General features: G+C 40.0%; 3 protein-coding genes across 10 annotated transcripts in view; 1 reads left to right on the top strand and 2 right to left on the bottom strand.

Moving 5' to 3' along the window:
* The window catches only part of trmt61a (tRNA methyltransferase 61A), a 43,894-nt gene extending 33,691 nt beyond the window's left edge, over positions 1-10,203 (bottom strand). Inside the window, exon 1 of the mRNA XM_039741811.1 lies at positions 10,130-10,203. The gene's annotated coding sequence lies outside the window, so the exon portion shown is untranslated. The remainder of the gene's footprint in view (positions 1-10,129) is intronic.
* A 1,199-nt stretch (positions 10,204-11,402) lies between these two features.
* Positions 11,403-15,897, top strand: LOC120518694 (creatine kinase B-type). Its single transcript, XM_039741614.1, has 8 exons — positions 11,403-11,527; positions 11,935-12,136; positions 12,535-12,689; positions 13,288-13,420; positions 14,121-14,292; positions 14,418-14,541; positions 14,656-14,845; positions 15,248-15,897. The coding sequence occupies exons 2-8, from the start codon at positions 11,944-11,946 to the stop codon at positions 15,424-15,426; spliced, it is 1,146 nt and encodes a 381-aa protein (XP_039597548.1). The 5' UTR covers positions 11,403-11,527; positions 11,935-11,943; the 3' UTR covers positions 15,427-15,897.
* Positions 15,898-22,238: 6,341 nt separating this feature from the next.
* mark3a (MAP/microtubule affinity-regulating kinase 3a) overlaps positions 22,239-27,065 on the bottom strand; it is a 106,096-nt gene continuing 101,269 nt past the window's right edge. For 4 of the 8 annotated variants that reach the window (XM_039742053.1, XM_039742054.1, XM_039742057.1 and 1 more), the window contains 2 exons: positions 26,235-26,279; positions 22,239-23,716 (listed from right to left, as the gene is read on the bottom strand). In XM_039742053.1, coding sequence (XP_039597987.1) covers positions 23,371-23,716; positions 26,235-26,279 — 391 coding nt within the window. In that variant the 3' untranslated portion in view covers positions 22,239-23,370. The remainder of the gene's footprint in view (positions 23,717-26,234; positions 26,280-27,065) is intronic. The other 4 variants (XM_039742055.1, XM_039742056.1, XM_039742059.1 and 1 more) reach the window with 1 other exon arrangement.

Below are 27,065 nucleotides of genomic sequence, written 5' to 3'. Positions count from 1 at the left end.
TTCCTCAGACCAGCCCTGTGGATAATGCTGCCGCCTCACAGCCCCTAGGCCTAGAGACACTTTCCTAATGTCTGCATGGGGTTTCTCATTTTGTAGTCCAATTTTGCTCTTCCATCGCAAATGTGTGCAGATTAGGCTTACCAATGACGGCCTTGTCCTGTCATTAGCTTCTACCTTATGATATTGCTGGGATATGCACTAGCCTTCAAGAAACACCAATAGGCTTATGGAGATTCAAAAATTAGGAGGACAAATGAAACCTTATTCCAAAGTTTAATTTTTTATATGGTAAACCATCAGTTTTTAAACTTGCTTTATCCCCCATTTACAGAGGCGTGTAGAACCTCAACCTATCCTAGCAGCATCTTATATGAAGTGAGGGCCAAACCTGCATGGTACACCACTGGAACTAAACTCTCATACACACCTAATACCATTTCAATTCAGTTCCGTCAATCATCCATCCATCCACCCATTTTCAAACCCGCTGAATCCGAATACAGGGTCATGGGGGTCTGCTGGAGCCAATCCCAGCCAACACAGGGCACGAGGCAGGAACCAATCCACCGCAGGACACACACAAACACCAAGCACACACTAGGGCTCAATCAGTTTAACATAAATGTTGTTCACATGTAGATGGAAACTGACCATGCAGGTAAAAAAAAAAAACTAAATGTTGTATAGACAGAGTAGGACAGGAGATAAACTCAGGTGCGTAGTGCTATCTGGCAGCAGTGACAAATGCTACATTAACATGCCGCGACTACACCATTAACATGCATTACATTTTGTGATTTTGTTGATTTGTATTCTTGTATGCCTTGTGAAGCAATTTCAGTCATTGTGAAAGGAAATAGCCCAGTCCTGGATCGATTCTCCTCCTTATGCTCTGTATTGCTAGGCACCAGATTTGTGCACCCCTCTACGGGATAGCAGCTGGAAAAAAGAATGGAAAGATGATTTTAAGTCTCAAGCAGTATAAAAAAAAAATAATAATAATCCTGCATGTGTAACTTTTTCCACATCAATGTAGGCTTCCCTAATGAACCACATTAAAATGTGGAGGTTTCAGTTCAGAAATTAACATGCTCATACTGTAGTACATAACATGTATTCAGAACAGGGTCCATCCATATTGGCCAGCGTGGAGCCATTTTATAGTCTTGACAGCAATAAAATGAGGCTTGATAAATTGATGTAATGCTAGAAGAAGATAAAATGTTGGGAAAGGGAAACTGTATCAAATTTAAGCGAACAGCAGAAGCTTCCCCTCTCTCACTCATTTTCTTAGCCCACTCACAACCTCACGAGTACAACCACTGGCTTGGGTCCTGCACACTTTGTATCACCTCCATGACACTGCTGTCACTGGGAAACAGCTCTTTGATTCACCCATTTTTTTTTTTTTTTCTACATGTCCATACACTTTCTAAACCCACTTTTTCTATTAACAGCTTGATGGAGACTTGGATACACATAAAACACAAGGCAGTTATCAACCCTAGAAGGAATATTAAATGCATCACAGTGTATGCACTCTCATACTCACATACACATGCATGCACATTTTGAATTTGTTACTAACAAAATACATAAAAGAATACCATAGTAGGGCCAGGATTGAGCCTAGGTCACCAGGTTTCAACAAACAGTGCTAAATAATGACCCACTATGCCATCACAATACCAACAGTAAACACACAAAGTATGGCCTCACAATCTGAATATGTGCAGTTTATACGAGCCATTCTCAATTACACAGACAGCAAGCAGTGGGATGGCACCTGAACCATTGTGGGTTAAACTCATCTCCTGAGGCACAGGACAATAAAGTTGCCTGACAACTTGAGCCGTACACATCTTTGATAAGCCAACCTTACATAAGCTTAATGGGTTCAGTGCTCAACAATGCCTCTTGCCATCGTTCTGCTGTCTTTCAGTACATACCTATGCAATTCTAAACTTTGCTGGAGATCAAAGCCAGTGATATGGAAGAATCCACTCCCCTCACCACCCACAGTTCACCGATATGGCACATTCCTAAAGAACGCTGAACACTTCAACGATCGCTACGTTCCAATGCAGATTTCTTTTAAAATGTACCAGAAGGCAGAACATCTTGGGCTGGAACAATGTGTTCTGTACAGAGATCCCAGCAACTCAATGACATGCATGATGACGATAAACAAAAGGCAAGAGTTAAACCTGAAGTGTGTGACATCTGCTAATTACTGATCAGATAAAAGTTAACTATTTTTTTTTTTCCTCCAATGGAGTTTTTTTTTTTTGCTTCTGTTAGGTTATTTGATTGTTTTTCTTTGCTTGCACTTACTGACAAATGTAAACCATCTTGAATTATACTGCGTATTAAATTGGAAAGTTGTGGTTATCTGGGCAGGATCACCGAATGTCATGGTTGACCCATAGTTTTTAAGATAACCTGCTATGCAGACCATACAGGGTACCCATCTATGCTGATTTCACTCCAAAGCGTGCCCCTTTACATTTTCAGAGTGTCTAACTGACTTTCTTTCACTTGCCTCTCTATACTTTCATGATCCAAAATAACAGCGTTTTCACACATTCATTCTAAATCTATTTCTAAAGATTCATGTACTACAAACGTACTATAAGCATTGGTCCTCTTTTGCTTCTACTGTGTTTTCTTTTTCCTTTATTTCATTTTCATTCTGACAGTGTTTTTAAAACAGTTATGCAGTCAAAATGCCATACAACTTCAATCATTCAAATGTGTTACATATAATGATTTGTAAATCACCTCTGATAATATGATTAAAATAATAATAATAAAATACTGATGTCTTAAAATTTGTCAAGAATGTAAAAACTGTTTGTTGAAATGTTTCTTCCTACTTCTCATAACCTAAAGACATGGCAACTGATGACTCTAAGTTGGCCCAGGGGAATGAACGCAACGATGGACTAGCACCTCATTCTGCTTGAACCTAATACTGCTGAGACATCCTCTGGCCCCATGATGCCGAATTGAATTATGCTGACTTAAAATGTTACATTCGTACATGAGATTTGTCTCCTATTATTGCTATTGGGAGACACAATGTTATTAGGCCACATGTAGTTTAACTCTGCTGTGGTTTGGTAGAATCCTTGTCTTCCAATGGCAAAAAATGAAGATTTAAATGCAGCCTATTCATTTGTGACCAATCTGTCTGCTGTTTTAAAGAGAAAAATGAAAGGTAGAAATGACCTGGTGCACTGCCAAGTCAGAGGAGGAATGTATGTAATATGTGAGGTGAAGTGGTGCATGCTAAACAGGGGGTGATGAACATAAGGCATTTGGGACAGTTAGTTATTATATTATTTCTCTATTTTACTTTTGTCAACAATGCATTAAAATTTCAGGAGAACACAAATTGGTCTTGCATTTGGTCTTTTATTAGCCTTGTGTTTTAGACGTCTCACCTTGAAAACCACATACTTTCCAGTCTTGTGTGCCATGGCTGAAAGAGTTTGCGTTTTAAGTGTTTTAGGGCAGCACTGTAGGCTATTGAAGGCTCAACACTTTAATGACTGAATACCCACTGTTGGGCACTATATATGCAGCTTATCTGACTATGAACTAACAGTCATTTTAATTTATTGTGGACCACCTGCCACCCCAACCCCGACAACGCTTTTGCCCCCATCTCCCCAACAGCAACACAGTACAAACACAGCACCAAAGCACAGTTTTGTTCTTCTTCTTCCTCCTCTTCTCTTTCTCTCTTAATCCTTCTGGCTACACTCCTCCTGGCAAGCTTTGTCCACCTCCTCCCAACCCTGGCTCCCAGGGTAGTGGCGGCTGGCCCATTTTACTGGGCAACTGGAAATGCTCAAAGTGTTTGATGACCTATTTCCGAAAGCACTTTGAGGTATTATGGAGGTACTGCACCAAAGGGCTCAGCAATTGTCTAGTCTCCCCTTGGCGGTGGCCACGGGCCTCAGCAGGGTTGAGCTTCCATGCCTCAAACCCATGACCCCGCTGCAAGCCAGGGAGGTTGCCATCTAGCGTTCCGGGGAAGGTATTGTCCTAAATATGCTCTCCCCCCCAGTTCTTCCATTATAGGGGCATCTCAGCTAGGCAAAGAATCCGGCCAACCACCATAATATATATGACTTTTAGTTCTTATCCAGATAAGCTGCCTTTTGTGTTCAGGTTTACCCTGTTAAATTTACTTTGTATTTTATGTAAAGCATGCTGTTGGTAAACCATTCTTTTATGAATTTAAATATGTTTTCATTGGTTCCATAAAACTACTGCCTCTTAAATAACCAAACATTACCTTTAGAGCTGCACCGTATAATATTCAACACTTAAATACTTAGCAGCATTGTGGTGGCACAGTGATTAGTCCTGCCACCTCATTGCTCCAGGTTTTCTCTGTGTCCTTTGTTGTGTGGGTATGTCACTCTAGTGTTCCCCTTTGCCAGAAAAAAATATTACACACAATGGAAATTGTACAAGTTTTCATTGTAAGAATGGGTTTGTGCTTAATGGGTTGTGCAGAAAGTTATTAGGACAGGCACTAGCTCTTCATGACCCTGAAACAGAATAAACTGAATCAACCAGTTTCAGTAATTGAAGAGGTCTAATAGGAAATGTACATGGCTGGGATGATTAGCGACAAATAAATAAACTCGTAACTAAAGAGAAGAGCAGAATTGTGGTAAATGGACAGAAACCCAGAGATCCATCAAAACCAATAGGAAAGGCCAGGAAACAAAAGCAAAAAAATGAAAATGAGAGAAAAAAACGGGTATTGGCAATGTCCTTTCATTAAGTCCTAATACTAAACAAGAAAATCAAAACAGAGAAATCAAGAGAGAATAAGGCTGGTCAAAATAATACAGTGCCATAAAATTGTTACATAATCAGCACCAGGCACAGCCACAGCAAAAGCAAACAAGATGGCTATGCCCCCTTCTCGTCCAAGAAAAAAAACAGAACCCCAAAGTGGAAATGCAATGACTTACTGCCACAACAATAAAAATAATCAAAATTATTTCAAAACAACAACAATCTGTACCATAACTGCAGAAAAAAAAGTCATAAAAATGAAAACAAGTTAATTTAACAAAAACTACACTAAGAAATATGACACGGTGTGCAAGTATAGCCATCCAGTCAGTGCAACACAAAACACTACATTTCAATAGCTTTTAGACACATCATGTTTTCTATTCATTACTTCTGTCTGTCTGTCCTTGGCCTTTGATAAAAATCGCTGCTCATAATTAAAGGTGCTAAAAACAGCACTCTGTGTTTCAGTACTTTATTGTGTGGCCACATATGTTTATAAATAAGGTTTAAAAGTATTAGCTTGGATAATTAGGGTTGCCAAAACCAGTGAATTGGCAAACTGGGGATAGATTATTCCATGAAGAAACTCCCCTTACACAACTTTTTCATTTATTACTATTATCTCCGTATATCATGTGGACCCAACATCATGTAGTCTGTATCCCATTCTTTCATGGGACATGCTGGAAAGCTTCATCTCCATAGGCTTTACATGACTCCTCACACCAAGCAGTCCAGATATTAGACTATAACCTCCTTTCTAGATTTACCCTCACACCAATATGTCAGGTAGTATGAAAATTTAAAACTGTACAGCTTTTTTCCCTTCTTTTTTAAAATTATTGTGTATGTTGCTATTTTAATACTTCTAGATGTATTGATCATCTATAAAAGGTAAATTTTCCATTGGGGACAAATCTCTCTTATAAATAATCCATCTTTATTAACCTTATCTGTTTATTTATATGACACACAGCATAGATGCTATATACCTCAAAACTACCTATTTTATTTACATTAAATATTCTGTCTTTACAGTAAACTTCAGTCTGATACTTATTGGCCCAAATTTGAATTCCAAGAAAGATCATCAAGGTGGTTATATATTTTACAATTACACAAACTTAAACAAAAATACCTTATGTAATCAAAAGAAATCTGTAAACCATAAGAATGAAAGTGTGAATCCTTCCGATGGCTGATGCCCTGACCTGGGTTGGTTTCCTGCCTTGCGCACCGTGTTGGCTGGGATTGGCTCCAGCAGAGCCCCGTGACCCTGTAGTTAGGATACAGCGGGTTGGATAATGGATGGATGGATCCTTCTGATGATTGTCAGATGACTACTGATTTCGCAGCTTCAGCAAATGTGTACTGTAAATCTTCTTTTGAACAAGGCTACCTCCTGATCACTTGTTGTGTCAATGTGTGAACAAAAAGAACAAGTTCACTGATGAAGATTAAATTATGTCTCTCAGTCACTACACCAATTCACCCAATTATGTTAAAAATCAACTCCAGTTTACATACATTCTTTATTGTCCACTGTATGATTAATACTGTACACACAGCCAAGTTGCAATAAGCAGCACTGCTGCCTCACACTGTATGAACCCCAGGCTACAGTAAACTTCTGCGGAATGGGTATCACAACCGCCAGTCTCCAGTCCAAAGTCAAGGAATGCCAATCTGGCAAAGCAGGATAAGCAGTGTTCATTAGCGTGCTTCACATAAGACTCGTGCCCCTTTCACTGCTAGTCAGAAAGGCTTTTAGTTGTAACTCAGTAATGGAACCATGAGCTCAGACATACTCAAGCATGACGTTAATAATGCTGTGACAATCTGGGATTTTTTTCAGACTGAATTTTGGATGGGCGGATGCTCGGGTGTAAAACTTTTGGGGCCTGCCAGGTAAAATCTATTTGAAATAACCAACACATTGAAAAAGTGGCGCATATTTCACTGAATAACATCAGTCTCACCGAAGACAATTTCGCTTTCTTTAGTTTAAAGCGTGTCATGTCCTACCTCTGCACCATCACCTTTGCTGCCTGCCTCTCTGCAGTGCTTGAATTAGCTGCAGATCGTTTGGAAAATTGCTGAGGGAAGTAACAGCAGCAGCAGCGCGTCATGTCTGCGGAGGTCGAGGGGGCGTGGTCACACGAGGACAGGAGGGGGCGTGGTCACTATTGTGGAGCGGAATAAGTGCAGACAAAAGCGTGACGCGCCATGAGGTGCACCCCAAAATCAGGGCTGACAGATGTTTTCCGCCAAACTAGGCTATTTGTAAAGTAAACGCGCGCCACCCAAACCTTCCGAAACACCAAAGGGGAACCAGTCTTTATCGGCCTGAAAACTCCAAAGAGGAACCCACCCGCGGCATTTATCGGGTTTTCAGGTGTCATTGGGCTTTACATTTTTGCAGGATATGGAGCAATAGCCAAAAATGAAAAAGAAGAGTGAACTTGAGCCTGAAGAATACCGGAGACTAAAGTGAACTCCGACAGGACGCGAATGGCAAGTCACGTTGTAAAGCGCAATCATCGAGTCGGAAGAGAGAGAAAAAAATAAAATAAAAATACGGTCCAGAGTTTTCAGTAAATCGAAGCAGGAACAGACACAGGTGATACAGAACAACAAACAGGGCCCATCAATTAAATTAAATATCTGAGGCGTCCAGCACAGGCCTTTCCCTACAAAACGCGAGGATTTTAGAGTAAAACGTTGGAAAGAAAATTAAGTTGACTTTCAACAATTGTGCTGTAGAGGAGGCACAACTACAATGACACTAGTAATAAACGTAAATCTCTATGAAATACCCTATGCCAAGACCAGTTGGAGTGGAAGGCTCACATTCTCATACACAGACATCTCTCCTCAAGGAGTCGCATTGGAGTAAATAAATAAATATAATTTATACACACGAGCACACATATACATACATGGACCAAACTAAAGGTTATGGTAGAGGACGGCTAGTGTCACTTGGTATTGAGAGATATTGCTTAGTCTAAAAAGGTTAATTAACAGTTAACAAACCCCATTTCAATAATAAAAAATATATATATCTAGACGGGCTCTTGTAAGTAAAGCTATGCAAACCATATCTAAACCATTTACTGATGTAACACTTTTATTTACACTGACAAGGAGTGCATTTTCCCTGTTTCTACAATTCCATGACGGACAGTTGGACTGACTAACACAAAGTCACAATACTCCCACAGAAGAGTCTACGTGTTCTCCTCTTGTCTGTTACGAACATTTATAAGATTTGATGGTATCAGAGCCTTTATGCCCCTTTCTGGATATTTAGGTATGAATAATGCTTTTAGATTATGTTGATGTAGCAGTAAGGAGCAAGGGTGTGAGTTGAAAAAAAGTACTGAAAAGTCAAAGAACAATGGGATTCTCACTCGGGACTTCGGGTTTGATGATGATATACATTTATTGTTGGAAGAGGAATAAATAAAACACCTCTAATGTCCACAGGAGTTTTCCTGCGAGCCCTCTGGTTTCTCCCCACAGTCCAAAGACATGCAGGTTAGGTGGCTGACAATACTTAAATTGGCCCCAAGTATGTGTGCGTGTGTTCACACTGCAATGGACTGGCACTCTGCTAAGGTACTGTTCCAGCCTTGTGCCAGATGCCTGCTAGGACACTCTCCTGCTTCATCACAACCCTGCTCAGGATAAATCAGGTTTAGAAAATGGACAGAAGAAAGTTTCCAGTACTGAGAATTATTGGTGTACGTATGAGAAAATAACACTTAAACACAGATAATGTTATGCTGAAGTAACATTGATGTCATGGGCTGTACTGGTCAGGCAGGTACACAATCAAAGTGCATTATAGTGTGGAGTCTTGTGTAACCTCCTAATAGCCACATCACAATTTGGTGTGTTACAAGTTACTAGCCAGAAGGAAAATGGTGTGAAATCTTGTGTAGTTGAGACCTAGTCATGGCATCACAGAAACTATTCTACCAGTGATTAATCCTGAGCAACTTCTTAACATTTATCAGTGATGGAAATCTCCAGAACTGATGAGGTGCCTGCATAATTAGCACAACAAGACACACTGTACCAAAGCAGTCAAAAAAACGTTTGAGGTCTGTAAAGACTGTCACAGGGTCTTGTGACGATGTACGAGTTAGACCAGCATTTAAATGAACTGTAGTCATAAAACAGTTGTGCATATCAGATGTAGAAATTACATAAAGGGAAATTAAGAGAGATATTGAGAAGTGGGGTTTTGCAGCAACTAAGGAAAGATGTGGATATTGGTGACTGCAATATATGGCTTAATGGGGATTGAGTTTAAATCCAAAATGTGTGTGTAGTATGGATGTTTGGTCCAATGTTTTGGAGGGATGATGGTCTTCAGTTAAGAGATGAAAATGGGACATGACTGTTCCTTAACAAAAATTTTCTTAGTGTATGGTGTATTGGAATTGCATTTCAAATGTGTAAATAAAACTTACGTATAGACAGATAGATAGAGATAGAAAGATAGATAGACCTGGGTGGTGGTCCAACAATGTCCAACTGATTCCACTTTCACAGCTCAGACAGTCTCGTATAAAACCTCGTGTTGCCAAAGCCCCAGTTAGAGCCCAGTTAATAATGGTGCACGTGTGCGTTGTTTCGTGTACTCGTTTTAGTGACCGTCCTCTCGGTGGTGACAACAGTAGTCCTTGTATCAAGGAAGAATCTAATGGAGTGGCCTTCAGTTACAAACTGGTGGACTAATATTGAAAGTCACTTTAATGTGGACTCTCACCGTACTACACAACACACAAGGAGTGACCGCCTAGCATCACACCGAAATGAATTCAAATAAAACATCCGCTCCAGTTACGTCTCGTTGAGAGGAGACGTGTTTTTGGGTCACGAAAATCGGAGACGAGCACGTTGTCATTGTTCGTGTTAAACAACCTGATGCGAAGAAACCATTGTTGCAGTAGAATTTTAAAAAAATAGCACATTTTTCCCATTTGGCATCAACTTTATAAACGCTAGCTTTAGTATTTTTTTTTTTAAACTTCCTAGCGATAGCACATATACTATCAACAGCGCTCGAGTTATTTAGGAAACTCTCCCCAAACGGAGAAGTCGTTTCAGTCTGACTCTTGACGATGGCGCGAGAGCACACGTGAGTGGCTACACATCCGCTACAACCTCATCCCAGACTTAGGGAGGTCCACGAATCAGTCACTTGCCACAGAGTCAAGACCCCCTAACTCCCACCAAAAAGAGATGTAGACAACGCGACCCTCTCTCAAACATAAGCGTGCACACAACTTACCTGTCAAGCCCGCTCCAAACCAACCTCGCTGAACGCGCCGTCGCACAGTGATGACATCACCCACGTCGGTGGGAATTTAAAGAGACACGAGCCTTCCTTAAAGGTGCCTGCTATGTGTGAACATTGTCATCAACTGTCCATTCATTTAGCCGCCCGTCCATCCATCCATCTCCGAACCCAAAACTACATATTAATAGTGGCGGAGAACTCAAGTCTAACAGTACTTGGCACAAAAGGCACCAATAAATATCTAGTACTGTTCGACGCAGATACCAACGTTCACTCGTTCCGAAAATTAAGTATTTATGATGTGCGTGGAAAACACTGCGAATTTAGAGACGATCAAAATAGCAACATTTAACTGGGGACCTCAGCTATGTATATTTAATTAAGTTCGACACGTTTCCATCACCGGTGGAAGAAATTCTTAAGTGCTTGAATTTATGGATAATAAAGCATGAACAATTTTCTTGGCCCAATTCAGATAGCTCCAGGCAGTCTAATAATTATTTATATTATTAACACGGTGATTTCTTATACCATTAAAATGATGTTTATTAAGTGCATCAAATCCCACTTTTTGTTGTCGGCTGGTGTGATCGATGACTGCGGGCTCTTTTGTTAAATAACCCCTTGTTTTCTATATCATCATTCCAGTTTTTTTAAGATTTACAATTTCACTAGTATTAGGATAAGTTGCAAATTCAAATGACATAAACAACATATAGACTACAGTGAGTTCAGTTACAGCATTTTCACTGGTTCGCCGATTTCTTTCCGTAAGATGTCTTTAAACTGGATAGTTGCGTGTCAGCGTACCAAATGGTGGACTGGTGGGCTGGTGTGCCGTCCCAGCATAATCTCTTGCCACCCCACTTATTTCTAACTGGCTAAAGCCGGTACATCGATGACTGGGTGCAACATACAGGACAACACCTGCTTGTCTACGCGATGTCTAATTATGTAATCGGCTTTTCTTCAGTGCAGCGTCCCGTTGCACCGGGCTGTGCTTATCACATACATGGGGGCGGGACACGGGACCACCACTTAGCGAAACTCCAACTATAAGGCACCATTCACTGCCAAAATGGCAGGAGAGTGTAGAGATGACATTTAAAACGTCCTAGTCACCAAGTATTCACGTGAGCCGCTTGCGCCTTTTCTTAAAAGTGAACGTTTCTGCCCGCGGCTCTCCTCCAATTGAATGAATGGACTCCAAATAGCAGCCAATCAGAACGCAGCTGCTCTCCTATATAAATACGAGTGAAGCTACTTCAATTCTAGACAGTGGATTAGGCGTCGTTGTATTTAGTTCTCGGGCAGGATAGAACGGGGTTGCAGCAGTGTTCGCAGCAGTATTCACATAGGTATTCTCAAGTGAAGCAGCAGCAGTAGAAGGTAAGATGATGAACTGCGGGTGGGCCTCGCAACACTCCTTAGTAATCGGAGTTAGCGAGTGAATAGTGTGCAGTATGGGACCCACTTTAATTGGCGGAGATGAAATTGACAGATGCGGTCTTTTTTTTTTTCCTCGGAAAAAGACCCTTCACTCCCTCCGCCGTGGTGTTTTCTTTCTTTCCCTTCCCCTTTTGCCTATCAATCCCCGCGCGTGACGCATCCGTCCTCTTTAGGCGCGCTCACTTTATAAATCCAGACATACTGGGACCCCCTCCCGAGAAGGATGCCTCAGGGTCGTGGAGTGGCTTCTGTGGCATTATATTGTCTTACTCTCCCATCCCTGCATTCTTAAGCATCGCGTCACGATGTCCCCCTCACACCTTAATCTGTTTGTCCCTCCCGTCCAGGTGATCGCCATGCCTTTCAGTAATACCCACAATGCGATGAAGATGAAGTTTAAAGCGGACCAGGAGTTCCCGGATCTGAGCAAGCACAACAACCATATGGCCAAGGTGTTGACTCTAGAGATGTATACGAAGCTGCGGGAAAAGCAGACCGCCAGTGGCTTCACCCTGGATGATGTTATTCAAACCGGGGTCGACAATCCAGGTAATGCGCACCTGGAAAGATGGAGCTGTATGTCGCCCCCCACCTTGTGTAAAAGTCCTGGATAGATTATGTAAGGTTCTTATCCTTTCAGCTGGTGGTGACCTTGCTGAAGGTTAGTGCTGCAGCCTCTCCTGTCAACGGCACTCCCGTCACGCCAGCTTATCCTGGCACAAGTGCATTGAGGGCACCTCTCTAAAGCTCATGTCCTTTAGAACGAAGGATTGATTGGTTTAGTTCTGAAAAGTTGCTTAAAATCTTAAAAGACTCATACGGTCAAGGCCTGGTTGGAGTTCTTTCACCCATTTTCACATTCCTGATGTGACTAGGATATAAAATAATCTGCACAGGAAAATGTGCTGGCACTGTCAAATGAAAACTCACCTTTGATCTTCTTGCAGGCCATCCTTTTATTATGACCGTGGGATGCGTGGCAGGCGACGAGGAGACATACGAGGTTTTCAAGGATCTTTTGGACCCAGTCATTCAGGACAGGCATGGAGGGTACAAACCAAGTGACAAGCACAAGACCGATCTGAATCCTGACAACCTGAAGGTATGCTTGTCGACTCTTGTGTTTCACGTTGTACCTGAAGCTTGTCTGCATGCTCTGTTGTCCCCTGTATATTCGCAATTGCCCAGTAATCACTCGGGCTAGATGGCCTGATTTGTCAGTGTTGCCTTTTCAAATATAGGACCCTGGTTCAAGCCTCCTTGTATCTGTCTTGTGTATTGTCTTCCTTTATTCCTGTAAGTAGTGGCAACCACTTAACTATTAGTGATTTTGTAGTACTGGAGCTTATTTAAAACTGAACAGCATCGAAATGTAGTGGCTACCAGTGCTGTCTCGTAGTACAGTACAAGTCCCGGCTCCAGTAAGGTGTGGTATTTTGCTTTTACTTTTCAAAGGCCTCCAGGTTGAGTGAATTGACAAAATTTAAAATGGATGCTGTGAGAGAAGATGGGCTTGTATTAGCCGTCTCACAGAACTAGATCTGGATTAAATGTTTTCGATAAACAGAATTAATGGCTGCTTCGCCTGAGATTTGTATAGGTAAATAAAGCAAGCTCCCTGTAGCCTCCGGTGTGTCAAGTTCCTTTTGGTATTAACATTTGGGTACACTTAAAAATTCGTAGGGTGTGATCTTTTGCAGGGTGGCGATGACTTGGATCCAAACTATGTCCTGAGTTCCCGTGTCCGAACTGGTCGGAGCATTCGTGGATTCTGCCTGCCTCCTCACTGTAGTCGTGGGGAGAGACGTGCCATTGAGAAGCTTTCAGTAGAAGGTAAGTCGCTTTCCTGGCTACTCCATTTCAGGCCTGGGGTTACATTGCCCTCTAGTGGAGAGTGCTGGTAGTTTGGCGGGTTCACTTTGAGAGTTTTTAGTACATTGCCGCATGTCGGGATTGCTGTATGGAATGGAGCATAATGGTTAGCACCGTAGCCAACACGCTTTAAGTAATCGGGTTTAATATTCTGGAGAGGACCATGAGTTTGCACTCTTATTGCTAATGGTGACTCGGCCTGTCCACGGGAGAAGAGTGTGCTCAGTGATGCCTGGCTCCTTTGCCTCATGCCCAATGCTGCCAGCATAGGGTGCAGATCCTCCACTTTCTATGAGTGGTGGTGGTTGGATGAATGTGCAATGTAAGGTCTAGGTGGCACAGTGGTAAGTGTTGCTGCCTCCCAACAAGGAAAGGAGCCTGGGGCTCAAGTGCAGGGTTTCCTCCTTTGGGGAGTTTTGTGTATTCACCCAGCAAAAGGTTATGTTGTGCCCAATGATTTCCTGTGACTGTACCCTGGATAAGTGGATTGGGGAAAATGGATATTAAGTCTCTGGAATTAGGATCATGAATGGTTTGCTTTCACACTTGTCCTCTGTATTCATTTTGTAGCTGATCAGCCCTTTTTCTTCTATGGTGTGTAGTGGTTGACAGTTTTTAGAAGCCTTGAGGTATTTTAAATTTTTGCTTACAAATGTATTAGGTTTGGGCGCCTTGGATGGTGACCTGAAGGGTAAATACTACGCTCTGAAGAACATGACTGACGAGGAGCAGCAGCAGCTGATCGATGACCACTTCCTCTTTGACAAACCTGTCTCCCCTCTGCTTTTGGCATCTGGAATGGGACGTGACTGGCCTGATGGTAGGGGCATCTGGTAAGTACAGAAGTGGGAGCAGTTCATGGGATTAGGAGGGAGGGGAGGACGCATGATTTGCGTTACTTGGATCCCAGATAGACAGCCTCCATAACTTTTAATGGACACCTATTTTTGTTTTCTAGGCACAATGATAACAAGACCTTCTTGGTTTGGATCAATGAAGAGGATCACCTCCGAGTCATCTCTATGCAGAAAGGAGGGAACATGAAGGAAGTCTTCAAAAGGTTCTGCACTGGCTTAACAAAGGTACCAGGAAAGCTGTGGGCAGATGTGTAGTAGTTCCCTTGATGCTGTGCCCATATTTCAGAACTTTTTTTTTTTGAGATTTCTCAAGTTTCCTTGCTTTGCTGTGTTATTTAGATCGAGTCTCTGTTCAAGACTAAGGGCCATGAGTTCATGTGGAATGAGCATCTGGGCTACATTCTGACTTGTCCCTCAAACTTGGGGACTGGTCTCCGTGGTGGTGTCCATGTCAAATTGCCTCACCTCAGTAAGCATGAGAAGTTTGGTGAAGTTCTGAAGAAGCTGCGACTGCAGAAACGTGGAACAGGTAGGCAGTTGTGCCAAATGATAACATGATGGGTATCTTGGCTAAATTCCTAAGTGGATTACCATCTGTCTGACATGTGTGAAAAGAAATATACTGTGTGGCTCTTTAATGGGGGTTCTACCACAATCCAAGATGTACAGTTGGACAAAAGAATAACTTTAGTAGAATTCATGCAGTGTTTTTGTTGGGTTGGGGGTCCTGTCCAGCACTTGTGGTCTGACTTGCTGAACAGGCTATAGTTTTCACCCAAGACCCTGATGTGCAACAAGTGTGAAGAACAGTTCCTCTTCCAAGGTTTCTTCCTATCTAAGCTCTACCATCCTGAATTGGGCATATTAAGGTGTTGTGTCTAGGAGCGATCGTCAGTCACTTTGTAAAATGTTTACTGTCTCTGTCCTTCAGGTGGTGTGGACACGGCTGCTGTTGGTGGTGTCTTTGACATCTCTAATGCTGATCGCCTGGGATTCTCTGAGGTGGAGCTGGTCCAGATGGTGGTAGATGGAGTGAAGCTGCTTGTTGAAATGGAAAAGCGCCTAGAGAAAGGCCAGTCCATCGATGACATCATGCCAGCACAGAAATAAAGCACTTTTCCCAGTTGAGATTGCATCAGTTCCAGGATTGCACTCCAAACTCTAGTGGCACTACTTGTAGACAAGTCTTCCATCGACAACGATAGAAGATCCGTGTGTGTGTGTGTGTGTGTGTGTGTGTGTGATGGTTTTGCGATTTGCTGAAGATGGATTCTATAACAATTTTTTTTTTTTTGGCCCAATGGACTTTATTTTTTCTCCTGATGCAAAGTAGATTGCAGCCACAGGTGAGCAAGGGGTTGGCAGCTTCTGCATGTTCATTGTCTTAATGTTTCGTCTGTCAAAGATCTAGCTAGACGTGTTTGTGTAGGACACGGCAGACAAGATGAACATTGCTATGTGTTTCACCATCATGCAGGCACTATATTACCGTGCTTGGTGCCTATCCTGAGTTGCTATGTATGGTTCCTCAGAGCAGTTAATGGTGTAGGATCCAATAAAGGTTTGATTTTAAAACCCAAACTGGTTATCTTTGATCAAATGAATGGCATTAAGATTGAAGGTTTTTTTTTTCTCAAGCATCCAACACACTTAAGGATTTTGAAGGTTGTGCCAGTTTAATTGCCAGGCATTGAGATTTTTAGGATTGTAATTAAAAATTTGAATATCATAGCAAGATGTTGAATATGGTTGTGGGAACTCTGGGAAGCTTGCTTTGCTTCAAAATGGTCTCCAAGGATATCTGGGTGTATGCCTGTTGGCCATCCTACAGCTGGCTGCTTGTTTGCGTTCCTGCCAGTGATTGATGCCGTAAATGTCTGGTGCACTGGAGCCGATAAATACAGTGACTGGCTGACTGGCTTTGAAGCTAGGCTGAAAATGGTGTTCAACCAGCCATCCTATGGTTAATTAATTTTGTAGCCATGTGTTTTAAACATGGACATTTCAATTAACAATTATGTAGAAGTGTGTTTAAAACACTAAAGTTTCATAGGAGGATGTCGGCACTGGCCTGACAATCGTAGCAATGTGACTGTTCATCTGGTGAGGAGGGTGGGTGAGATAATGGATTGAACCCTTCAGACCTGGCAAGTCTGTCCGTGCAGTTTCTGATGGTTGCAGTTGTTCCTCACATCCTCTGGCCTGGCATCTCCAAACTTGACTTGTGTAAATGACGTACCCAAGACATTGCAGTGTCTGCTGAACAAAAGCGGTGTGCTGTATAAATCAAAGCATGGAACGGTGCTGTGGTGGGAAGACTAGGCTGATGCTTTATTGCTGTGCTACACTCGGGAGTGGGCCGACTTCTGAAATGCGGCTGAAGGAGGGGCTCGCCTCCTTTCACCTAATTTATTTTTCAACAGTAATCCTGCAGTATGATTTTTAAATGCTCACACTGAACAGAAAACGTCTGCTGATTTAGTATTCCAGTCCTTTGCAGTCTTCTGCAGTGTGGAAGGACGTTCATACTTAAATTACATCTTGTCTGTTCTGTTCAAAATATTTTCAGCATTCATGCACACCTGAACCTGCCATACTGATGGATGACACACAGGAGTAATGCGGAAACTCTGCAGCAATGGTGGGCACCACTCCACCCCCCCCTTCAACTAAACTTGGTTAAGCAGCCTCCTTGGACATTATCTGTCCTGCATCCTACCAGTAGGCAAGTTGCTTCAGGAGCTTCCATGTAACATCTTGAATATGAGGCTGACCTGGGCAGTGTTGATTGACCTTGCTTAAATTTTAATAAGTTCAATAGCTGCCCCAGCACACCTGGGCCTAGAGCTTAAAACACTTTAATATTAAAGTTTTCATTGTAAAAAAAAAAAAAACAAAAAACTTGCATGGGTAAAATCTTAGGAATTGCTGGAGAAGTTAAATGACAAATGCTCCCCAGTCAGTGTGCTTCTATTCTATAGGCAAGCAGCACAGCATCTCCTCTATCTTCCATGGTACTTGCTCCATGTCTTTTCTCTCATTGATGCTGCAGAGGTGTACTTTTTTTTTTTTCTGGATCATGCTTGTAGATGTTCAGGTTTCTCCTGCAGAAGGAGCAGTAAAATGAAACAAATCCATTCACAGAGAAACCTCAATGAGGCTGCTTCACAATGACACTTATACTGTACCTGCAAAGATTTTACCATGTACAGTAAACCACAATCATGGCTGCAGACCTGAAGCAATGCAGCACAGAAGGTTACAAACCTGAACATCTGAAGGAAACAAATGTTGAAGGTATGCAGAAACCCCCACTAAATTACCTTAAGCATGACAATGAAACCAGAACCTGGAAACGTGTTCACTATTCGAGGGAGGCGTGTAAAGGTTTGAACACCTCTAATCAAATGTTATTTCTGCAAACTACTCCACTTACAAGATAATTGTGCATCAAATGCATTCAATCTATTCACGGAGCACTGGACTGCAGAAAAACAAACGGCTTAAATCCCCAATAATTTGTAAATGATCAGCCAAATACTGCACACCTACAGTACTGTCTGCATCAGCCAAAGAATAAATAAATTCAGTTTTAACATTTGCTTAAAATCTAAAGCTACAGCCTCATAGTTCTTGACATTTGGATTCAATGTGTATGCCCTTCACTCTGGTTTTATATCACCTCCTATAAAGGAGGTGGACAATTTTGTTGGTACTCCTCCACAAAAAAAAAAGAAGAGCCCACAATTGTCTCTGAAGTAAGTTGAAACTGACCAAGGTAATTGGCACCCTTCATTGTTTCTTGCATATTTAACCAAAAAGACTGTTTTCAACAGAATATTTCAAATAACACAAATAAAATGGCATGGACAAAAATGATGGAACCCTTCACCTAATATTTTGATGCACATGATCACTGTCAACAAGCAATTCCTCGAGATCTCCATGAGGCTTCTACACCTGTCTACAGGTCATCTGGCCCACTTGTCATGAGCAAACTACTTCAGCTGCGTCAGGTTTGAAGGGTCTTCTCCAGGCTAGATGTTCAGTTTATTTCCATAATTCTCATAGAAGACCAATTCAGAATAATCCAATGTTTCATTCTTAGCCATTCTTGGGTGCTTTTAGCGGTGTGTTTTTGGTCCTTATTTTGTTGAAGGATCCATGACCTACAACTTGAGACAGAGCTTTCTGACACTGGGCAGGACGTTTCTCTCCAGAATTCCTTGAGATTCCATTACTCCCTGCACAGACTCCAGGAACCCAATGCCTGATGCAGCAAAGCAGCCCCAAAACATAATGAGTCTCCTCCATTTTTAACAGTAGGTCTGGTGTTCTTTTCTATAAAAGCTTAATTTTTTCGTCTGAGCACTGAGCTGACGTGACTTGCCGAATAGCTCCCATTTTGTCTCCTCTGTCCAAAGGACATTCTCACAGAAGCACTGCTGCTTGTCAATAAGCAGTTTAGTAAATTCAAGTCTTGCTTTTTTATGTCTTTCAACAGTGAGACTCTTCTGGGTCTTCTCTCATTAAGTCCACTGTCACTCAAAAATGGTTTGATCAGACACTGATGGACCTTGACCATGCATAATTGGAGACGCGGTATGAATTCAAGAAAACAGCTAGTTTGAAAAATCACTCAAATCCAACTATTTCTGATTTTTTCTAGGAGTACCAACAAATACGTCCAGACCATTTTAGAAGATCTTTTTAACTCAATGACATATCAAAGGCACACTGGTATACGTGAGACAATTGCTGTTCGTTTAATCCGACTTCATGAGGCATACTGGACTTCTTCAATGAGCTGCAAGGAGACCCAATACATTTATCCACATCTGTGTTGTGGACAAATTTGTTGTGTTATCTATTAGGTTACCTGAGCACACTCAACTGGTCCAGTACAAGTATTTGCATGAACCTGGGCTGACGGCCATTCTAAAGCGAGGTTCTGCTTTCATACCCATGCTGTATGGACAGACCTCTGACTAAGACATTGCATTAAAACAGGAGTGTCAAATTAGGCTTCTGGTGGGCTGCAGTTGCTGCTTGTTTTTGTTTCAGCTACGATTGGTAACCAATCACTAATGCTAATGAAGCATGCAATATTATTTACAGTATCTCAACTTTCAGAAAGCACTTGATAAGATGCCACATGAGAGGTTGGGCATCAAACTAAAAGAAGTGGGAGTTCAGGGTGATGTGTGTAGATGGATGCAGAATTGGCTCAGACACAGGAAGCAGAGGGTGATGTGTGAGGAGTCCCATCAGAATTGGCTGATGTTAAGAATGGTGTTCTGCAGGGGTCTGCTATTTTTATTATACAGTACATAAATGATTTGGATAGGAATGTCAAACTCAAGCTGGTTAAGGTTTTAAATAATGCCAAGATGGGAGGATTGGCAGATAATCTCAAATCACATGGGCCATTACAAAGGGACTTATACAGCATACAGGCTTGGGCAGATGAAATTTAATGTTAGTAAAGTATTACACATATAGGAAGTAAAAATGTTGGGACTGAATACACAATGGGAGGTCTGAAAAGTGAAAGTACCCCTTATGAGAAGGATTCAGGAGTTGTAATGGACTCAGCATTACCACCAGCCAGTGATCAGAAGCCATTAAGAAGGCAAACAGAATGTCAGGTTATATAGCATCTTGATGTGTGCAGTACAAGTCACAGGAGGCTCTGCTCAAACTTCAAAACACACTGGTGAGGCCTCATCTAGAGTGCTGTGTGCAGTTTTGGACTCCAGGCTACAGGGACATAGCAGCACTAGAAAAAGTCCAGAGAAGAGAAACTAGGCTGAGTCCAGGGCTAGAGGGGATGAATTACGAGGAAAGATTAGAGAGCCAAACCTTTTCAGTTTAAGCAAGAGAAGATTAAGAGCAGACATGATTGAAATGTTTAAAATTATCAAGGAAAAAACAGTCCTATAGATTGAGACTGTTACTTTAACATGAGTTCAACAAGGCCACGAGGAAAAAGTTGGAAACTTAAAAGAGTAAAGTTCACACAATCATTAGGAAGTTTTTTCTATACATACAGAAAAATGGACGTATGGAATAAGTGACCAAGTAGTGTGATAAATGGTTGGACTTTAGGGGCTTTCATGTTATTTTAGAAGAATTAAGTGAAAAGGACTGGCAAGCTACATTAGGCCAAATTAACTGTTATCATCTAGATTGTTCTAATAATATGTTGTCTTCATTTTCACTGGCATTGCCTTTTTGTTGTTAATTTTATCAACCAACAGACATTAAGAGATGCAAAGTGAGCCATCAGATGACCAGGCCGACTTCGATCCCATTTACTCTCAAGCCTTTAATGCAATACATGTCTCAATAAGAAACTTGAAAAGAAAGAAAAGGTCTGAGATATATTGATCTGTGGGGGTCCACAAAGTATTTGAATGGTAACCTCCGAATTAAAACTCCAATCAAAATATCAGAAGTGATGAATGATGCACAGACTGTATTTTAGCTCCCATTTAAGAGGGCCAGTGCTGATGTACAAAATGATTCAGGTGGTCTTGGATAAACTTCTGTTGATGGATTTTCAATTTTTCCCACTCTCATAAAAACCTCTCCTGTTGAATGGCTGCAATATGAACATAGATATGAGCTGTATTACATGGGATCTGGAGATCATTTAGTGCACTTCACTGGGGTTTTTTGGATCACCCCCTAAAATAACAGCAACAGAGAAACTTTGAAAACAGTGCTCTACCTAGACCTTTGCTCCTGGCGCACACACACACACACACACACACAAAAAAAAAAGATCTTCATAGCTGCGGTCTCGCTTAAAAACTGAAACTGTGCATTAACTGGATGGTTATGTTACAATCTTTGCATAAATAAGTAAAGATACTGCAAACCGAATCATAGGAAGGGATAATCATCACACTTCTATTTCATAGAATTTCATCATTATATTAGCTACCTGGCAGACTGGCGAGCTAAATACAGCGGTACTAGAGACGTTTGGTTCTAGTGCCACTCAAAGGTAACTTATTTAACACTTATCCGATATTGATTTGATCTTCTTACAGAAACACGAAATGGAAAAAAAAAAAAAAAAAAAAAAACGCTTTTACTTTTGCGACTGCCATAGAAGTCAAATCTACATAAATTTATATACTTTCTACAAAGTCACTGATACTTTATGTAAAGGGTACTTTATATCCTTTAGTTCACCATCAGATTTTCTAGATGTTGCTTTATCCTTTAGAAGTGTGACAGACCCTCTACTGGCAGCATGGGTGGGCAAAGCACAAAGCAGACTACAGGAATAAACTGGCAAAACAAACCATTACTCAAAATGGTTAGGCTTGAGTTGCAAACAACTTCCACACGTTACCATTTTTTATTAGAATCGGAGTTTGTGATGAACAGTTATTTTACCTTTTCTTCCTGCCACGAGTGCTGTTATTCATATCCAGCATGTCTGTATTACCATTTTAGTTCTCCTCTATGCAGCAAGATAGCAGATGGAAGCAATGTTTTTTCAAAATAAACTATAAATTTGACCTGACATCAAAATGGAATGCCAATTTAAAAAAAAAAAAACACTGCTTTTTAATATATATAGAAAATTTCTATCGTAATTTGTCTAAATATATTTGGTAAAGCAATTTGATGTACACTTTTGCATTAAAATGGGCTATAAAGACAAATATTGTTCCCGAGTAGCTAATATACTCAAATGCTGTACCAATCACTGAGCCAGTAAGTCAAAGGGAGATATGGTAGACTTGGAAATAACAAGGGACATGGAAATAAGTCACCAAGGATAAAAATGTCATCATAGTAAACATAAAAGTGATTGCTTAACTGCAACACCCTATTGTCACAAATCCTGATTCAGTATCATATAATCAAAAGTAAAGGACAGATGTCAAGATTAAAAACAGACATGTGGTTTTAGAATGTTTAATAGAGACACTGGTGACCTTTAACTGGTGGTAAGTTTCATAAATCACAATAAATCTTGGCTCATTATAGTACTTTAAAAATGTATTACAATAATATGGAGCTGTTGCAAAACTAACTTACAGTATTTACAATTTAAAGACAGTGCAGATATTTTGGGGGAAAAAAAGAACAAAAGGAGCGTCTCTTTAAAACTGTATAGGCAAATAAATGTGTTCCCTTATTGGAAAACCGTTATAAATCCAGTCTGACTGCACACAGGACCCCTGAATCTGTATTCACAATAATTACAACTGTATACAGATCATTAAACTGAATGAATCAAACTTAAAGCTCAAGTCAACAAATTAAATAACTAAAAAAAAGATACAGTGATCTACTCCCTTCCAAATCTTATTAGGAGGAGAAAACAAAAAAACAAAACAAAAAAAAATACCTCATTAGATGAGTGGCTCCTGAAGATTTACACTTTGTTCAATGGAATAATGGGCTGAATACTGTTGCAGGTTCAACTACCATAAAATGCTAACAGCATCATTAGTGTTTCAAGAGAGTGGGGAGGGAATATGCAACACATAATTCTGTCTCGGTAACATTTCACATCATTATTTAACAATCTACACCATCTCTTTGTCTGATCAGTAGTTTCTGTATTTGGCTGCTTACCCACTCAAAAACAACCTGGAGCAGCAAAGTTTTATGTGGGACATTCTGGTATTCCAAATGATAGAGAGATTTACCTTCTATTTTATGAAAATGATGCATTTATCATTTTTTTTTTAAATAATTGTGCATTTTTATTACAATATTGATAACTGCATTTCTACCAGCATGAACCCAAAGGATTACCGTTTTTGGATGCCTCTAGTAACTATGAGCATCATTAGAAAAAAGGGGACAAACAAAGGCAGGTGGCTACTTAATGCTGTAGTGCACTTAAAAATAGAAGTATCATTTACCAACCCCCAGCAGCTCAAAAGAGTTCATCATACCAATAATTATAATATGATTTCAAATATGCAGGAAATTATTGCCTAAGCATTATTTGTACATGTTTTTTTCAATACTTTGCCAGTTCTTTTAAAATCTTTACAGATTTTTATCATCATATCTTTTTTACAGCTTTAGTTCATTGGCAATTTTGGAAGCAATGTTTTTAAAAGCTATTGATGTCCCAGATATCCGCTTAAAGCGGACACCATTTAGTGAGAGTCTTGGTAATTTGCAAACTTCCATTTCCCACTGAACCAAATTTTCAGCTCGGCCATCTCCATGTACACAGAAAAGCAAAAAGCGTTCTCTCTGTTCATAGTCACAATTGTTGGCATCCAGAACTTTGCGAATTTCCCTCATCATGTCATTAGGGTCCATTGAGCTGGTGGTCTTCATACTCCAAGTAAACCGGAGTGAACGGGGCTTGGCTTCTTTGCTTTCATCTTTTTGATCCCCGGATACATTGCGACTGAAAAGAGATGAAGTTTATTAGCCTATTATGAAAAATGAAAAAAAACTGTGCAGTTTTACAAAACTTAGCCATGCCTTATACATATAGGTAGTTTAATTAAAAAGATGCAAAAGTCTCTTTTGGTAACAAACTCACAAACAACTCAACAATTTATCCCCACTTGACATTCCTTTTCTAAACAGTACTGCACTTTCATATAATTAACTAATGTGGCTTGATCTGTGCTATGTAACTGTACATTCTTTCATAGTAGGCAGGTTTTAAAAAATCATTAAACAAATCAGTAAATGTGATATTTAATACTTAAAACTTCGCCCATATATAAGCATAATAAATGCATCAGCAAAAATTAAAACATGTGGACAAAAAGTTGGACAGATGCATTCTCTAAGTACATCATGAAAGGCTGGTTTTGTATTAATATATCTATACAACATCACAATAACCGAAAAAAAAATACATGAAAGCTATTCAGCTGTAAACAGAACATTACTTCTTGAATGACATTGGTCAAAAGTGAAAAATTAATCAAGCCATAAGAATGGGCTAAAAATTTTGTTTTCATTTTTTACGGGTTTGAAAACCTGAGTCTCAAACACTATGTCACATTGTATGCCAACGATCAATTGTTAACTAATGAGAGCTCAACAAAAAGTAAAATTCATATAATATGGGCACAAGCAAAGAAGAAAAAGGGGGTTTAGGACTAAACAAAAAGGAGAGGCTACTCTGTACCGATGTATTGTACTTTTTGTACAATGAAAAATAGAAAAAGGAAAAACTGGTGAAGACTGCACTCAACTTGGCATACCTGGAAAAAATTCATACAGGCATCACACCAATGTCAAACATCACGTTAACTGGATGTCAAAACACACTAAGCTTATAATTCTTCAGAAGTTTGAAATTGTGCTCAAGGGGCTGTGAGCAATTCATGTAGTTCATCATCTCCAGCAATTCCTAGTTTTGGACCCAAACATGCTCAAGGTGACAAAATCGAGCAACTGCAGTTGTTAAATTTGAAATGCTCTTCATCTTGAAATCATGTAGTGTGCTGATGGCCTAGCACCCATGTCTTTTGGGGTATGACAGGAAAACCCACATAGACATAATAGTGAATGTGCAAACTCTAAATGGACAACAACCAGACAACATTCAAACCCAAGACTTTGGTGATTTTTGAGCTACTATTTGAATAAATCATTTATGAGAAATGAAGAATCCAAACACATCAAAAGTTAGTTTCATATGTGTCTAGTAATACTTGCAGATTATGGTACTGAAGAGTGGTGATAAACTGCATGTTAATGAAACAAGCAAGGGAAAATTTCACAGTACTCTGTACATGTGAAAAACTTGAACGTGATTGTGGATCCATCAAGCCACTTCTAATTTTGTAATATAAACTAAAATTTTTAGTCAGCCTTCAGCTTTGAAGCAAAATCAGTAATAATAAAATTTAAAAAAAAAATCTGATTTGGTGAGAGGAAACACAAATTAACCACTATTTATGTTAATAATTAATAAGCAATTGCACCTGAAAAGATAGAAAATGTGAAGTGATACAGGTCTAAACATATTTTAGACTGAAAATGTATCTACTACTGAATAAATTACTGAAGCTTAACATTACTAAGCTCCAGAAACTCCAAGATCTGAAACACAGGAAGTTTGGGGAGTGAAGACATTAAATTACAAATGTTTTTCAGTTCTCCCTCAATCCAAAACAGATAATTTTCTATTTAAAATATCAACTTGTCGTCTTTAAATGCCATGCAACCATAGCAAATACATCAAGGACCTATTCTAACAGTGAGTCCTATAACTGGGTGAGATTACAATAAGTTGAACTCATGGTACATATTTTGTCATGTACTTCTAGAACTAGAGGACTTTCTCAGCATTGTGGTATAAATCATTGCTACTAAAAAAGTGTATGCTCTTTAGAGAAAACTACTGTCATGAAGCGATGAACCTTGTGTTACACATACAACCAGTATTATTCAAATATTACTCCACAAAGTTAAAGACCCCTAGTCTGTGCTATAAAGGCTTATCATTACAATGTGACCAGCTGATCAACACTCCTGTTATACACCATCTGCATCTGTGGCAAGATATGTGATGAACATTCTAAAATGGCTTATTCTGAACCACGGGAGACTTGGCTATTAGAGGCTGGGAGCATGCACAGATAGTAATTAAAAAGGTAAAACTCAAATGAGAGAAAAATCAGCACCAAGTTTAGAAATGTATTATGCCCGAGGCAAGACAGAGTGGAGTATACTCAGTTAATTTACGTAAGGCAAGATATACAAAAGTTAAAACAAATATCTATTCTCAAAAGGATAGAAAAGAAATTAAAATAAAAAGTATAGAAGAAACTGGCTAAATGTCTCCATGCATGTTTAAATAGGGATGAAATGAATACTAACATAAACCTTTACTAGAAAACAGTCAAGACAGGTGAGCAAAATAAGGTATTTTTTTCATTTAAACAAAACTTATCCCTCACCTTGAGCCCTCAAATCGCCCGTTTCTCTCAGATTCTGTTGGAACTCTATGAAGGCAATCCGATAGCACAAGCAAAGAGAAAAGGAGAGAAAGCTTATACTTAATTTATAAAGGACAAGTTTCAAAATTACAAACTGTGAAATAAAACAAAAGAAATATAAAAGCAAGAATGATTAGCAGAATGTTCAGTGCTGAATAAGTGATTACTGTACTATATAATGTGGACTTTATGTCAATTAAACTTCACATGTCCAACAACAGTGACAGAATCTCATGTTAAAGCCAGATTCTTAGTGACATTCACAAACAAGTATTTCTAAACTACTCTTCTGTTGGAACCCAGTGACCACTAATTTTTATAACCATCCTTAGATTTTTCTAAACCTGATTTTTCCATTAGTTGGTTGCAGGCTACTGGGGCTTATCCCTGCTGGAATGACAGGATTTTAGACTAATACAGAGCACTCTTTCACTTATCAGCACTTAATTCACATAGACCGGCTACACTGTCTAACATGTGGATCTTTGTAATATAAAAGCACGTAAACAAAGGAGACAACGTGCAGTCTTCATACAGTAACCAAGTAGGTGAACTCAAAGTCCACGAAGATGTGAGCAAAATTCTTGTTTCAGATAATAGGCCTTCGTTTCTAAAAGCCAAATTTAAATATATCAGTGTTTTTGCTCTGTATAAGGGTGCACATTGGAATTACATTTAGAACAATGTGCAAAGTCTTAGTCCACTAAACATTTAAAGGTAGTGTTCTTTTTTTGGGCTTGTGAAAATACAATTTTAGAATGAACAAAAATAAACAATTATACAATAAAAGGT

Source organism: Polypterus senegalus, chromosome 18 (genome assembly GCF_016835505.1).
Source record: "Polypterus senegalus isolate Bchr_013 chromosome 18, ASM1683550v1, whole genome shotgun sequence".
Taxonomy (NCBI): domain Eukaryota; kingdom Metazoa; phylum Chordata; class Cladistia; order Polypteriformes; family Polypteridae; genus Polypterus; species Polypterus senegalus.
Note: the sequence above shows the minus strand (reverse complement) of the source record. Positions and strands in the feature narration are given on the sequence as shown.